Genomic DNA, 17,761 nt, shown 5'->3' on the forward strand with positions numbered 1-17,761 from the left:
TGCTTTCCCATTTGATTTTCTTCTCTATTAAAGCAAGTGATAATTAATTTCCAACATGCACAAAACGAAAAGTCCGAGGTCTGGGATTCAAACTTTGGAATGGGAAACCACTGCTTCTATAGACTATTACGCTATTATCATAACTTGTGAGGGTTAATGCAATTTGGCAAGATAATATGATTTTGATAAGTAATGCGTTTCCGTAACAATGAACATGAAGGGACATTTTCCGGGCTCGAAATCGCTCAGCTTACCGGAAATTTACGGCGGGCGGGCGGCGTATCCTCGAAGTGGACCGGGCGGAAGGTTTTGCGAGGTGTTTGCGGCGAGGCGGAGGCGCTGCCCGGGGTCCAGACGGGCGGCGGCGGCGGCGGGGGCGGCGCGCTCGGGCTGCCCGCGCTGGTGTGCCCGCTCGGGCTGCCCAGGCTCGGGGGCGGCGCGCCCGGCCTCCACACGGCTGGAAATGTGAAAAAATAAGTAAGCTGTAAGCTATATAATAAACTAGTGGTGCCCGAGGCTTCGCCCGCATTTTACAGAAATAATATGACATAGATGAAACGGAAAATTTGTACCTGCATTGGAATGACAGTGGTGTCATCTGTGGAATCTGTCAAAGTTACAGCTTATTACTGAATGAATATGAAAGTATACAGGATTAATTTTTCAAGTGGGCTTTAGGGTTCGTACACAAAACTGCGATGCGACGTCGCATCGCAAAAATCTGCGAGCTCCCTCGACGCATCGCAAGAACTTGCGAATTGATTCGCATCGCACAGTGGTTGTTGTTGTTGGTCACCCTGAGAGACGCTACGCCGCACGATATCGCATCGCAGCAATTCGCATCGCAATTTTCTGCGTTGCGAATTCGCATCGCGTCGCATCGCAGTTTTGTGTTCGAGCCCTTAATGGCCAAATTCGAAGCTGTAAACAATAGAGACAAAATGCTGAAAAGAGTTAGGAGGCCGATTTTGATAAAAACTAAAACTGCATCATTCGATTTTTTAAAAATCTAATTCCCTAACCGGGAATCTTATTCACCTTGAATTTTTTTTTTGTATAATGTAAGAGTAGCAGACGAGCATGCAGTCCACCTGATGGTAAGTGGCTACTGCCGCCCATGGACGTCTGTAATCAACCCCAGATAAGATAAGATATTCCTACCTGAGGTCGGCCACAAATGCGCCGCTACCGCTGAGAACTAAGCTGGAACGCCTCGGATAAGTCTGTTTCCCTTACCACACCCTTCAAACCGGAACACAGCAGCTCCTAACACTGCTGTTATTAGGTAGAAATAGGTGTGGCGTATATAAAGCGTACCCTGTATTATTCCACCATCGGATAGGGTCAGATAGGACAGGTAGTAATTAGATATTTGCTAAAATCGCTACATACTATTATATACTTGGGAAAATTGTCATTAAATGAAAGGAAATAAATAGTTATAAGTATTTTGTCCGAACAGTGTAATACTTTCAATCCAATATCTTATTGAAAATGTGAGATGTAGGTATCAGATAAGCGTGAAAACTGCCTCCACATAGCCAAAGGGATACGCATTTTAATATCGTAGGCAAGATAGTCGTTTCTATCGATTTTGTATAACACGAATGTCTCTGAGTGTTTGATATTTAAATGGTGTTATTCTGAGCAAGTGTTTTGGATAGCACTTATTGCAATGTTTGCTTAGGGATATTGAATTATTGTCATAGTATAGACCGCGTAAAACTGCTAGTCCTCTCTGATTTTTTTTTATAATATAAGAGTAGCAGACGAGCATGTAGTCCACCTGATGGTAAGTGGCTACTGCCGCCCATGGACGTCTGTAATCAATCCCAGATAGGATTAGATATTCCTATCTGAGGTTGGCCACAGATGCGCCGCTACCCCTGAGGACTAAGCTGGAACGCCTCGGAAAAGTCTGTCTCCCTTACCACACCCTTCAAACAGGAACACAGCAGCGCCGAACACTGCTGTTATTAGGTAGAAATAGATGTGGTGGTGGTGCTGCCGGAGTCGAACCTCAAAGGGTTCTACCACCTTCATATTGTATACACCTGCTCGCAACAACTTCAGAACGGACTAGTAGTTTGGCGCGGACTATACCTTAAATGTTTTTATTGATAACTAAGTATTTTTAGATAGGAAATAGGTTTTTCCCTGGTGACTGGTTTGATTTAATAACATTTTAATGTGTATAATTATAATTAAAAACTTTTTAATCTCCCTGCAATCAATGATGTAATTGCAATGGAAATAATAATTAAGTAGATTAATTATTTTTTTGCAATAACCATGGAGAGACTGGAGTAATAATTATTTATATTTAAGCTATATTATCGGTCAATGAAATTCAAATCATATAACACAGTATAATCATTAAATTATATAACACAGGGAACATATTACAACACAGAATAACCTAATGTGTCCACCAAGCTTTTCATTTTCTTAATACTTTTTATACCGAAATTCATTAGCCTGAACATATTACAAAATGAAGTCGGTTAAAAATACAAGCAAATTATATGATATGTACTTTACTACTGTGATAATCTACATTTTAACAACCTACTTAATTTCCAATACATATCCATTTCCAATAGGATATCTTCGTTGTTTTTTGTTTCTACGGCCATAATAGCGAACTAATTATAAGTACTCATATATAGCGGAAATAGCGAAAATTTTCATTTGCAAAGAAACAAATTCCACTTATATTTTATACCTGACTGAGATTACGTGTTAAAAGCTTTTCACTAAGTGGATTTCTTTGGTCCGTTCTATTATCTGTTTGTATCTGGCCGCAGCTTAACCGAGACCACTCAACCAACCAATTTAACCCAATATTTAATGTACTATTGCATAATTAGATGGCCAGGGAATCCCGGAAAATGCTTCAAAGGGTCGATAAAGGTTTTAAAACAAGGAAGTTCTTTGATTTTAGGTTTTATTATATTTTTAACATTAACTGTTATTCGGCAAGGAAAGGGAGAAATACTTTTCCGATTCAGTTTAGTACTATTTATTAATCTGTGGTTTAGTCGTCGGGATTGGAAACGCATTTGTTACCGAACTCCTATCTAATGTTATCTAGGGCTGATTATAGATGTCCATGAGTGGCAGCAGCAACTTACCTGCAGGTGGATTTCATGCCCGTTTGCCACTTCTGTTAACTTTTATAAATATACGTATATATATTTATAGTTATAAATATATCACCTCCAAGAAGAAATGCAAAAGGGCAAACATAATGCCTGATGGCATTCTCTACCAGTCAACCCTGGGTGGATGAAGAGAATTTGCAGCAGGTGTTATGCTAAAGTAACAAAGAGCGATAGACAATAATAGAAACAGCAGATATATCAATAGTATTAAAATAACGAAATATAAGTATTTGCAGTTCCTATTGTGTTGTAATTTAAAATACTATTAGTATACTATCTAAAGTTGATTTTATTAAGTTATGCCTTAACGTGAACTTAATTTCAGTGACATTTCATACTAAGTCAATGTTAAGTTACTTAAATCCAAATTTATTTTAAAACTGTATAACGTAATGTACGTAGTTTTAAAAATAAAATGATGCTAGCGTAAACAAGTGTAAATTGTACAAGCCAGTGCCCGCCGTATACTGTGTATCTGAGTGAAAATATCAAATAACATGTTTGTTCATTCGTTGCAATGTTACACTGTACTGTACCCTTACCATGAGTTTTTACGTTTTGACAAGTATGACTGTTTTGGTATTTGTTTACGTATTGGCCCACACTATTTCCAATCTGACACAATCCGCTAGGGGCGCTGATTGGATATTATATGGGCAAATACGTAAACAAATACCAAAACAGTCATATTTGTCAAAACGTAACAACTCATGGTAGGGGTACTGGACCGTAGTGGGCGGATTGTAGAACAATATGGAGCTAATAAAACGGTCGACTACATCGAAGGCTGTGATATACTCGTACGTACACCATTCAATTTGGGCGTATTCACAAAGAGTGCTGCATTTTACGATCTTGCAATAAATCTCCGTTGAGCGTAGAATCGACGTATGTTTACTCGGTCGTTTTATACAAATTGGGTTAGTGAGCCGCGCCCTGCTGTCGGCGTAATCGCATAGCCTATTAGGGTTGGTGGTGATCACGTTTCAGTGCGAATCTTCACATATTTACCTTTACTTACCCTAAGTGTAAACGTGGGCTAATCTATGATGGAGTAATACTCCATCATAGATTGCAAGCGCAACATGTTGAGTAATACAGCTGGAGTGGGTTTTTCTTTTTTATAATATAAGGGTAGCAGACGAGCATGCAGTCCACCTGATGGTAAGTGGCTACTGCCGCCCATGAACATCTGTAATCAACCCCAGATAGGATAGATATTCCTACCTGAGGTCGGCCACAGATGCGCCGCTACCCCTGAGGACTAAGCTGGACGCTTCGGAAAAGTCCGTCTCCCTTACCACACCAAATTATGTGTTATGGTGTTTATTATTATAGTACTTAGATTGAAAATAATTTTAGTACTTAGATACTTAGTTACTTACTGACTTACTCTTGTCGGAGCCTACATTACTGAAGCCGGTAAGGTATAATTTTGACAATAAGTTTCTTTTATGTTAGTATCCACTAAGGAAGTAATTGATTCAAGAAGAAAGGACTCAATAAGTTATTGGAATGTGGACCCTGGCATCTGTCTGAAAGCCAAACCTTACCTACAGATTTGTTTCTCATTATATTGTTTCACAACGCGACCATCTTAGTCGTCAATAGTGGCAACGCAACGCAACCGCAACGCAACTGTAATTTCGACCCTTACAACTATCCCTATCCACGGGAACACTGCCGACAAACTGTTACACAGTTTGGCAGACTAATAATATAAGTGTGAATGTACCTTACGAGAGAAAATAAATAAATAAAAAAAACCTCTCCCACGTATAATATCGTAACCCACAAAAGTACCTTTTCGGTTTTGTTGCATAAATTGCCTTATTTTAATGTGTTTTATCGACATAAGAACCGTTATAAAGCGTTTAAAATATAATATATATACCAAATTTCATAGAGATACCTGAAGAAAAAAGATTTTATTCGCATTTTAGCATATTCGAAACATTGAAACGCTCTCCTGTAAAGTTTTCATTATTTAGTTACGATATTATACGTAGGAGGAGTCGATTTCCTTTAGTTAGAACCCCTATTATATATGGAGTTGGTTACAGATGTGTATGGAGGGCAGTGGTCACTTATCGCAGAGACTGCAAACTCCTTTCCTATTCTAATTTTATAAAATAAACATACAATAATAATTTCAATTACAGTAAGAATATGGTCATGTTGCAAAATATATCACCAGACCAGATCATACGTTGAGATCGCGGCAGATTAAATCGGCTCAAAATAATCGGTTATTTATCTAAAACACGGAGCGAGTGCCGACATCAAAGCGGGGAACGTAAATAAATTAAAAATGAGCTAAAGGGAATTCAATTAAGGCGTAACTGAGAAAAATCCTCAATTTTCGCTCGTGCGGGTGAGTTTGAGTGCCTTGTATTGTGCGATGTGATACGAGCCGCGTAGAGTTTGCGACTTTGCGAATAATATACGATTTTTGCGACCGAAAATTTCGTGTTTCAATGAGTTTTGAGAGGATCGTTTGTGTGTGTACAATACATACGAGTACTATACATACCTAGCACGAATCACCGCTCGGAATCTCTCGAGTGTCGGCTAACAGATTTTTGTCGGCAAACACAATTTGATGGATATCGCGTGATAAATTGTGTTAAGTGGATGTTTGTGATGTAATATCTCGAGATTATGAAAAGTGTCACGTAGAATCAGATACAAGCTGTCTACTGTGCGGGGAGATATTTTTTGGCGCGACATTAAAGATTCTGATCACAGGCGCTGCCGCACGCGGGCTCGCTAACTTCCAGCTCCTAATTTAATTATGAACTCCTTCCTCTGATCACAATTCAGGCCGCCATCACGAGAAGCTAACTCGTACAACCCATTTCTTATATCTTAAAAGGTTAAAGTTAGGTATTAAATTAAAGTGAGTAAGAATTCAATTAAAATAAATTGTCATAAAACTCTTCTTTTATGGGCTGAGGTGAAATTTATAATTCGCTACTTTTTAGGGTTCCGTACCCAAAGGGTAAAAACGGAACCCTATTACTAAGACTTCGCTGTCTGTCCGTCTGTCCGTCTGTCCGTCTGTCACAGTGCTCTACCGCTTAAACCGTAATAGATAGACACATGAAATTTTGACAGAGGAGGCATAACGGTGGCAGCTATAACAACAAATTCTAAAAATAAAATAAAGTTGAATATTAAAGGGGGTCTCCATACAACTAACCGGAATTTTTCGTCATTTTTCGATCTAACTGTTAAAATGTACTAGGAAGACGGTTGAAATTTTTATAATACGTTTACTACTATAACTGGTATTATAATAAATATAAATAAGAACCATAGAACATATTTTAATATACTTATTTTAATTTTATTATACTTTGATTACGTATAATCGTCGTCCCATTGTCACCCCAACGCCATCTATATGTGTGTTATATAACTAAGTATTGTTGAAAATTTACGTATCATTCATCGTCACCCCAACGCCATCTATTGTTGTTACATATGACTAAGTATTGTTGAAAATCATAAAATGAATTAAAATAATGAACATTTGGTAGTACGGAAGCCTCCATGTGCGAGTTCGACTCGTACTTGGCGAATTATTACATTATGTTTATGTTTTAGTGTTTACGCTGCAGTGTTTACTGAAGTTTATGTAAGCGCTTGTATTTAAAATATTAAGTGAGAGTAAGTCGTTAGCATTATCAGCGTTTTATGGTGTTCGCTTCAGATCGGTTTTTGGTCCCTGTCCCTATAGGTTGTGGGGATGCTTACAGATAAACTGCACTGACTACTTGACTCAGGTTAACTGCATGCTAATTGGGTTTACTAATAAATCAAATATTTTAGTGGTAGTAATAATTCTAAGAGTGAGAACTCACGGTGCGTTTTTCTTTCGCCATCAAGCGGACGCAACGTGAATGACAATTATCTTTTACCTGTATGTTAATATTCTACGAGTGCACATTTTTATACAAGTACATTTCAAAACAAAATTTTAATATTTCGCGTTCATGCGCGACGTTTAAAGAAAAGCCCCATGAGTTCTGAGCCTAAGCAAGCCGGAATACGAAACCAACCGAGGTGTGTCATTGTATTTTGTCAAATGCAACAAAAGAAAAAACGCATCTTCCATTTATTACAGGGCATTACAGGCATTACAGGGCGTATTGCCCTAACAATACAACTGAACTTTGTATAAACTTCTATAACCTTTCAGCCATAACACTTATTATATATTGTTACATACGAGATCCTGTGCCTTGCTTATTGCTTCACGTTGACAAAAGGGTTGTCACGTAATAGAAAAAGGCTTCTTTCAATCATGTGTGGAAGTCGTAGGTGAAAATGATAAGAAGCTACGTATTTTGTAGCTTGGGTGTCAATGCAAATATTGTTTTCATAGAAGAGATATATTTTGATCTTGGAGTTTTTTTTATAAGATTGAAGTAGAAAACTAGTGTAGGAGTCACCATCACCATCGGAGAGTAACTCACTGCCACTTATTTGACATTTGTCACCAACTTCATGTAGAACAGAGGTTCCCTCTGAGGCTGATCACAGATGCATTGTCACTCCTGAGACCTTATTATTAAAATCCGTTTATTTTTGAAAATTTTACATACAAATAACACTTATAAATTCTATGTTAGTCAGTGAATACAGAATGAAGAGCTATTAGAGTTTTGAAAATACTATGTTTGTGTTGGTCACTTTGCACATTTTTTTTTTGTTTGTATAAAGTACCAAGTGACTAATAGGTACTTTATATTAATTACGATCTAGCCTAATTTATGACTAATGAGTAATTCTACGCTAACTTAAACTGCTAAATATTCATATAATGAAGGTGGCGTCCTCTGACACTGCACTTCTTTGTTTTAACACATAAGAAACACACACTTTGCACATGTACCACGAAAATTATATCATGTTTATTATTTATTTTTTAGAGAAACTTCAGACCGTAAACTAATTTTCTTTATTTCTATTTCATTTGATTTGCACATGCACATGCTCATAATGGTACATCATTATGATGTAGATACCATTATGAGCTGGTATCACAATTGATGCACATGACATGTATGATTACACTTTATTTCAAGTTTTGTATAGAAAACTTTTTATAAATAAAATACACTTCGCACAAGAGGGCAGTGCCCCTTGGAGAATATTCTTCATTCACAAGCAATACAAGTTATTCTAACTTTTCTCGTTACGTTGCCTTTGTTTACTGCAAGGTAGAGTATTAATATCCACAGTATACACTTTGTACAGTTCTCAATACAATAGCAATAATAGTAAATTATTAATTTACCGCAATAGCTCGACGATGGAGTAATTTTCTTATTCTTAAGGTTTATTTCAATACGCATAACGATACTGTAAAAATAAATGCAAAGAAAACAATTCACAATGTTTTCCTTTACTATTAAATAAATTGATAATTTCCATTGCGCGTATAACTTTCATTAACCAGAGATACCCGCCTGGGATTTGAAGCATAGAATCCCCGATTAAGAGGCCAAGTTACAAACCACTGGGTTATCACTGCTGAAAAAAAGCATGTGAGTAATCGAAAAAACCCTACAAATTATCGTAATTGTACATTACCTAAAACAATATAATAATAATTATATAATTTATTCAACACAATTGAAGCACACAGTACAATTAATATAATGTTTAGGTTCATACGATCACGTACCTAAGTCATAATAATTGGCCAAGTACGAGTCGAACTCGCAAATGGAGGGTTCCGTACCACCAACATTTTCATATATTTATTTATTTTTAGTATTTGTTACTAAAGCAGCCACCTAAGTAAATACATTGTGAAAGTTTGCACTGTCTACCTATTACGGTTCAATAGATAAAGCGAAAAACGTCGAGAAATAGCGGTTTCTTGTATGGCGACCCCCATTTATTTTCAACATTTTTTATTTTTAGTATTTGTAGTTAAAGCGGCCGTCATTATGCATCCTCTGTAATTTGTTTAAGTGTCTACCTATTACGGTTCCAGAGATCCCTGTGACAGAGGGACAGACGGACAGACAGCGAAGTCTTAGTGATAGGGTTCCGTTTTTACCCCTTAGGTACGGAACCCTAAAAAGCTCTCTTGTTAAATGATTTCATTTAAAATAAATTGAAACCACACCGTTATTATAATGATGAATTCATAAATTTTGAAATAGCACAAAAGACTGAATACAATTATCCAAAAACTTAATAGGGGCACACTAAGAGGATGATAATTATTACATTATAAGCTTCTCAGAACTTTTGACAATTTCTTAATTTTCAAAATAATTCAAAGTAATAGCTGTAACAAATTTCTTATTATCCAAAGTAATAGCTATAAATTAAACAAATTAGTTTATAAAGATGCAATTAAATGAAATTAAATCAAATTGTTTATAATATCAAAATAACGGCTTCCTACTACATGCATGTGAAAGTATATACGGTACTTATAACAAAAAAATAATTATTAAAGTGTTTGTCTGTCTGTTTGTTTGTTTCTGCTAATCTCCGAAACGGTTGGTTCGATTTTGACGGGTGTTTCGCTGACAATTGGTTGGTATTATATGAGCGTACGCTGTTAAATCTTTAATGAATAGAACAAAAGAAAGAAAGAAAACATAAATAATACGTTTAGAAGATATGAAACCCATGAAATCATCTGAGTATTTACACTTTAAAACGCGGGAACCAGCATTAAGGCACAGTTCCTCTTTTACAAAATTGAATATTAAGTATGTCAAATCTGTTGTAAACTACATTTTATCAACTTATCCAAGACTAACATTTCAACCATGTACCATACACATTAATATTTCAGACACAAGTGTTTACGAATAAACAGAAAAGTAAATAATGAGGAAAATATCAATACTAATACATTGGACGATACTCTATATTTTATAAAGTACGCTATTACGTAGAAAACTTCGTAAAGCAACGCTCGGCGACTCTTGACTTTCAGAATAAATTGTTATTGTAACTAAAACTATAAGCCGCTTTCGTAAACAGAACTAATAGCGAATGAAACAACATTTTCGATCAAAGTAACATAATATTTAAAGGTACTGGCCTATTTTCGTTATTTATTATTTAGAGCTAGAAATCAAATTTCATGTTTCAACGATACTAATGTTATGGATATGATAGACATTTGCGAGCTTTATATTCGGAGATATCAAAAATATCGGTTACTGTTACAGATATAAAATTATTTCGCATGATCCCACAGTTTCGTGTTGATTCAGTTACCGATCTTAGATTTTCCAGTAACTTTCAAATTAAAGAAAATAAAAATAGGTGTTTCATTTCGACTTTGCCCGTATCAGAAATTATTCGAACCTTTTATATGAGGTTCTGTAAGATATCGGATAGACTTTTTTTTCAATCTTTTTATATATATATATTTCTTATGTGCGTGTGTGTCACTAAACTCCTCCTAAACGACTGGACTGATTTTGATGAAATTTATTATGTGTGTTCAAGGGGACTTGAGAATGGTTTAAATTCACAATTTAGTCCGTGGGAAAAGGTTTTTTAAATTAATTTTTAATTCGTAAGTAGTTGTTAATTTTGGAATGTTTCACATTGGATTCGACAGACTTCGCTACCATCGCAGTTTCAAATGTTCTATCTATTTTTCAATCCCGTAAGTGATAAGGGTTGTTCACCCTTAACATTTTTTTATTTATATGGCAACACAACATTTGCCGGGTCAGCTAATATTGTATAGTTTCGGTTACAGTTATGAAGCATAACAACCCTGATACTAATCTAGTTACAGAACGGACTGCAATATTAAAATCCAATATCGCTTGCTTCTACACTGATTATATCATACGTTCCGACCATAAAATTAAATTTCAATTTTGTAGCGTGCAACCGCGTGTTGTGTTAAATTATGGATGTAAATTGAACCAATTAATTAACATATAAACATAATTATATATTTTTACGAATATGAAATATGGGCCCATTTAAATATACATATTATTACCCGATTGCGACGAATTGTTACTTCTAAATAATATATAACGAGTAGGTAGCTAACGCGTAGGAGTTCTATTAATCCAACAATATTATTATAATGAATCCCATAACATACCAGTAAAATATTTATATTTTTTCCTTATTTATTTTAAAGGCTAAAATCTCAACAAGAACTTTTCTCAGAATTAGTTATGACATGTCACCGTTCGAACATTTTCTTCAGAGTTGAACAATATCTGCGCTCACATATTCTCTTTACAATAACTAATTACTCACAAAATAAAAGTTAATTAACGGGGACTGATTTTAATTTAAGCACAATAAATTGTCCGAAAGCATCAAAGCGAGATAAACAAGAGGTGAAGGACGATTAGGAAAACAAAAGCGAGCGTCGAGATAAACTCCATAAAAACGAAAAAGATGTCACCATTTGAGAAACGTTCTGTTGAGGGGCAACGGAAGATATTAAATTATTATCTAAGAGATGCTAATAGGGCCATTAGTTAAGGAAGAAACTGGCAAAAACTCGAGCGAGTAGACTAATGCCTTATTATGCGTTGCGCGATTCCAAGCGCTCGGTGTTTAAAAATTCTCTTCTATTGTACTCTATGAAAGATTGCTGCAAAATAATGTTATTTCGTGGCACTAAGATGAACGTATAGCACGACAATAATATATAATACTCGTATAATATAGCAATAGCATGCAAGCATGCAGTCCACCTGATGATAAGTGGCTGCTGCCGCCTATGGACATATGGTATCAACCCCAGATAGGATTAGATATTTCTACCTGAGGTCAGCTACAGATGCGCCGCTACACCTGAGGACTAAGCTGGAACGCCTCGGAAAAGTATGTATTGTAAAACTATGTAGGTACGATCAATAAATAAAATAAAGTAACATTTTTATCATTAAGTACGAATCGAGCAAACTGTCCAACATTTAAATAGCAATTATTGTACAAAGACACCTGCCACTAAGTCCAAATAGGTTCTTACTTGAAATTGATTACAGTGGCATCGACTCTCGTGCACTTGGAAAGCTACACGTGAGAAAATACAGGGCCGTTTAAGTAAAATACAACAACGGTACGTACGATTTCTATAAAGAAGCAGAAGGTGTAGCGATGGTGTCTCAAAAAGAATCACGAAGAGTCTTACCATCTTTAAAGTCACTTAAAATCTCTAAATAATTTCACTTTTGTTTAATCTATTGTTTGCGTTTGGTGTTTTGCAATAAGGCTTCAGTCAAGTAATTCTTTGAAGTGGTTCAGGGGAATCTTAATTGTTCCATCCATCGTTAGAACTTGGAGAAACAGTATTCAGTCAGTCATTAAATAAAATTCTCTTGAAGCTTTTTATTGGACGAGCGGCGGAGTTTTTAATTATGTAAAGACAAAGTCGTAATGTCTTGTGTCAAGACTTGTGGAGTCTTGGTCTGCCTTATGATTTTAGAACATGACAAAAATCAAAAAATGTAAGAAAACGTATCTCGTTGAAACTTAATAAGAATATTAAATACGTATTTTATAATATTCTTTTTTACTTATATATGTAAAATGTTTTGACGTCTATACAATAAACGTACTAATGATTATAAAAACAGAGAATCCTACTATGCTTTAAAGTATTTCACTCCTATTATTTAGACGAATCAAAGAAATCTCCTTGGTTTATATCTAATTCCATTACCTGAGTACCTAATGCTAAAATTCGTTAAGCCGTTTGGGTGCAGGACATTCAAAATATGAAATATACACGCATACATAAACTTGAAAAATATTACATGCAGTCGGATAAAAAAATCAGACTCAATAAAACCTAGTGCATATAAGAAAAAACATCTGTCGTAATTAAACTTGACTTACGTAAGCCAAGATTCACTTTGGTTGGGTATTCTCTAGAGACTTTTAAATTTAATCTATCTAAGGTCTCCTTGGTTTATACTTAATTCCATTTCTGGAGTACTGGGTGGAGCATACTTAATGTTCTCTACTGTTTTGTGATATAATTTCGCCGATTAGTCGTTCCATTATTTAAAGTTAAGTGAATATAAAATTAAAGAACTCATTAAATTTATAATGTAAAGCAAAGGTCACATTATTTATCACTTTTTTTTATTAATGACCCATTATTTTTATTGCTATTAAAATGTTTAGTTAATTGTTAATCTGTTACCGTTGTTTTGGTTTGATGATTTCGGCAAGGCAGTTATATGATTTTAATTTAATTCTCAGCAGACTAAGATTCAAGTAGAAATCCTTCTCTACTTGTTGTTGGATATAGATGACTTCAACTAAGAAATTAAGACTTATCTTAATGAATAGTTAATATATGAGGTAATTATTTGCAACAGAATAAAAAATGAAACCCTATGAAATTACAGAAATAACTATAAAATTGTCTCTAAGAGAACACCTGAGTGCAATCATAACATGTTATAAGGCCTAGCGCTAACAATTAGGGTTGCCTACCGTATTATATTATGTTTCAAATCTGCGTACTATATACTGTTTAAATGTACGCACAAATACTATAATTTTACATCAAAATCTAATAAACAAATCCATTATTTTAAACATTTTTGAACGCTGCTTTACATTCACTTTGATGTCATATCGTGTATTCGAATTCTGTACGTATCTGAGTTAATGCGTTTAAATCTGAAAATATGCATTATGATAATGAGAAAATATGCATTTTTTTAATTGCAAAGACGCTGTATTACTAAGAGTACTCTATCTATCTATTATAGAGTATATCTTAATAGCTTATTTTGAAAAATACTATATTTAGGCAAAGAAATGTTGTGCGGCCCTTCACAATACACATTCGTATACATCAATCATAACGTAATTACGATGTTTGTATGAAAGCCAATTCGGGGTGACCTAGTAGTGTCATTGGTAGACACTTGACAAAGCAGGTATAGCGTATAAATGTCGAATGACAATATAAATGACAGTATCCAAGTGTACATGAAGACCTCATTGAATTTCATCGACACTATTTAGAGATGTCAAACCACCTTGAACATCAATCATATTTAGTACGTACATTATACATACAACAAAACACCTGTCTATTGTTACTTTTATATTGTTCTTTCGAAGCCGCGACAACTTACATGTTTTGTGTTATATGAATAAAGATACATTTCTATTACAAATATCGTGGCCAATTCATTACTGTCCCTCAGGTCCCGTGCGCTGAGCATAGGTCACCTCTGAGTTGTCCCTGTAGTTCCGGGACTAGAATAGGGCTACGGTATCCTGTCGTAGGAGGCGACTAAAAGGGGGCTTCCGGGGATGCGGGCGTCAAGAGTGGGAGCTCGAACCGCCCAGCAAGCGATCCCGGCGGCGGCGGCGGTATGTGTGGTCGCAAACCGTCGTAAAAAAAAAAGGTCACCTCTGAGTATCAGAAGGATTATGCTATATTAGTCCACCGTGCTGGCCAAGTGTTGACACACAGTTCACATACCTTTCAGAACTTTTTAAAGATCTCTCAGGTATGCAGTTTTGCTCACGAAGTTCTCCTTCAGCGTTAAACCACTAATTCATTTGTAATACGACTTTTTTTAAATCGGATTTGAGTCCCTGCAACCTCTAAAATAGTATTGCTTTCAAAGTTCTCAGTACTTAAAAATTAGTACTTATCCAATAAGATAATTGTTTCTTAGACGTGTTAAACATATTATTATATAGTTACACGTCTGTGGCTGTATTTTAATGCAAGTGACAGTAACCGTAAACGGATATCACCGCAAGGAAACCACAAACGAGAATTACTCATGTAACTATTACGATATAATTGTGTTCTCTAGCGTTTCGTTAACACACTTGGGTAAATAAGAGGCGACTATATTACCACTGAAGATGGTAGCATCCTTTGTGGTTAAACTCCGGAGGCACCAACACCACACCTACGAGTATGTCTGCTTAAAAACGCTAGCGTTAAGAGCTATTGTGTGTGTTAAAAAGTGTAAGGAAGACATTCCTATCCGAGGCGTTCGAACTTAGCAGGTAGTATAGGTGGGAACACATTTGTAGCCGACCTCAGGTAATGACAAAAAATGAATGCAGCGAAACGAAAATAAGCCACAATTACCTTTGTCAATATGTAAATACTAATCCTTGACTTTTAGATTACGATAGTATTGATAGTATTGATAGAATTATGTAAACCGTTGTTAAAGCAGATTTTAAAATCTAGTAGAAATGTGCGTTACTCGAAATAACCTATAGTTTCAAGCAATCAACCAATCTAGAAATATTCTCTAGATCTATTGAAAAAGAATCATTTTTATTTTAAGATCGAAAAATCTTCCTCTCAGTTCCATTCTATTCACAATAAGAGGTGTAATAGAAAATACTTTGTACCTGTTCTTAACCTTAAACTTACAACTTAATAATTTAACATGAAGGTCTTACCTGAAACAAAAAATACAATAAATTAGTTACAATTGTATATATATGTATAGACTTCTAAATCTAGCAGAAATTTGTTATAACAGCAGTTTAACGCTAATGTGCTCTGGTCTGAAAGTAAGCATATCAGGGGTAACACCATTTATGATCGGATAATTTCATTAAAAAATTATTAGAATGTTCGTACAGTTAATTATTTAGGGCTAATACACGAGCGACAGCCCACGAAAACCACCGCCGATCGTCACCGCCTATCGCCAATACCTGTCGCCATAGGACACCAATCTCCGACGACCGACTAAAGTCGCCAACGTTCGTTGCCGGCGGTTGCCGGTTGTTACGACCCATCGTCAACGACTGTCGCCAGTGACTGTCTGGTATAGTCGTCGACACTGTTACTCGGATGTAACCTTCCTAACTTGTAAGTAACATTTCATGTTATTTCTATAATACATAATATAAAGAAAATAGAAATTTAAGAAAATGACTTCTACTTTCTGTAGTACAAAACAGATTGTTCTGGATGAGTCATGTATGTGTCAACAGTATTATCGGAGGTCAGAACACCTGAGCGGTTGGCGCGGTGACAACTTGCGTAACGATGATGTTAGCGACAACAGGAAACACGGTTTCGTCTAACATTATAAAGTTTATAAACTGTCCATTCATATTTTCTGAAGTGATAGGCCCTCGCTTTTAAGGTATATCGAAGCGAAGGTAAAAACCTCTATGATATTCCGGTGGTGCCACAACGGCATCTATTTCTAGCTAATAACAGCACCATAACACTAGCTCCGTTAAAATAAAGTAAGCCTTTGATACTTTGTCAAACAAACTATGAGAAGCTAATTATATTAAAACTAAAATATAAATACACTCTGGTGGATAACCCTAATGAGATTGCTCCATTGGTTTTACTACCATAGTAATAATATATTGTCAGTTATGCCCATCCTGATTTATAAAATCGAAAACAAAATTTGCATAAACCATTAATTTTAATCGATATAGTTTATAATTTTAAACGAAATCAGTACTTGACGTAAACAATCCATATTTACGTGAAATAATTCAATTACCTTGAACTTAATGAGGTTTTCGAAATTAATGGGTTTCACGGATAATATTAACTACAATAGTTATAAACTTCATATTAAGCTGGAACTAATAACGGTGATTATCATGATTCGAGACTCTGTGTTGTTAACACGTTAAAGTATCATATTATGTAGATATTAATTAAAATAACTTCAATTCTGTGCCCGTGATTTTGTGATCTTTAAGTTTTTACCCGACTACGGTGAAGTAAAAAGGAGTGTTATGATTTTTACCGGTAGTACGTTCAACTTATCTTTCCTGACCTCTAAATTACTTATCATAATTTAATAAATGTGGTATCGTTGGAAGCATAGACTTAGATTTTTTTCGCTAGAAGCGTCTTGATTGTTTTCTGGGTATAGGCTTTATGACTTCACAATGAATTGAATAGGAACTATCTAGGGACTATAATGTAGTGAACTAAAAATATTTTTTATGATACCGTCATGGGAATCAAATCAATGATATTAGGTAAGGTAGGTAGGTCCCCTGCCTGTCGTAAGAGACGACTAAAAGGGGGCTTCAGGGGTTGCGAGCGGAAAGAGTAGGAACTCGAACCGTGCAGTAAGCGACCCTGGGAAGGACGCCGGTATTTGTGGTCGCATACCGTCATGAACACCGGTTGGTGTGGGAGGAGCGAACAGTGCTCCTCCAGGGCAGAGCCCGATCGCATCGCGCTTGGAGGACTTCGCGAAGCGTTGAGGACAGCCACCGGTTGGGTTTTAGTGCGGTAAAAATCCCATATAACCCGGCGTCGCTCCCACGTCGTCGGGTACCTTGTAAAGATTTCCCCCTCGTAAAGAAAAATAAGAAAAGGTATTATAAGAATTTGAATTGATATTTAAAAGAAAAGAACGTTACGTACGTAATACGTTCTTTTCATGTGAGTACTTATGGTGTCACGATTTATTACCACAAAAGATGTGGAAAAATATCACACGTCACACGTAGGTAAACATCGCGCAAACGAAATTACGAACAGAAGCTGTCCTATAATTAGATCGTTTGTATTGAAAGCTATATTTTCATAGTCATATTAACTTCAGCGTTGACACATATCGGCGTCTCTCAAA

General features: G+C 35.7%; 1 protein-coding gene across 11 annotated transcripts in view; it reads right to left on the reverse strand.

Moving 5' to 3' along the window:
* CAP (Cbl-associated protein) overlaps positions 1–17,761 on the reverse strand; it is a 184,797-nt gene that overhangs the window by 40,293 nt on the left and 126,743 nt on the right. For all 11 annotated transcript variants that reach the window (XM_073083493.1, XM_073083494.1, XM_073083492.1 and 8 more), the window contains one exon: positions 255–457. In XM_073083493.1, coding sequence (XP_072939594.1) covers positions 255–457 — 203 coding nt within the window. The remainder of the gene's footprint in view (positions 1–254; positions 458–17,761) is intronic.

Source organism: Epargyreus clarus, unplaced genomic scaffold (assembly GCF_041222505.1).
Source record: "Epargyreus clarus isolate Ecla_fem2 unplaced genomic scaffold, WU_Ecla_fem_2.2 ptg000019l, whole genome shotgun sequence".
In the NCBI taxonomy this organism is placed as follows: Eukaryota; Metazoa; Arthropoda; class Insecta; order Lepidoptera; family Hesperiidae; genus Epargyreus; species Epargyreus clarus.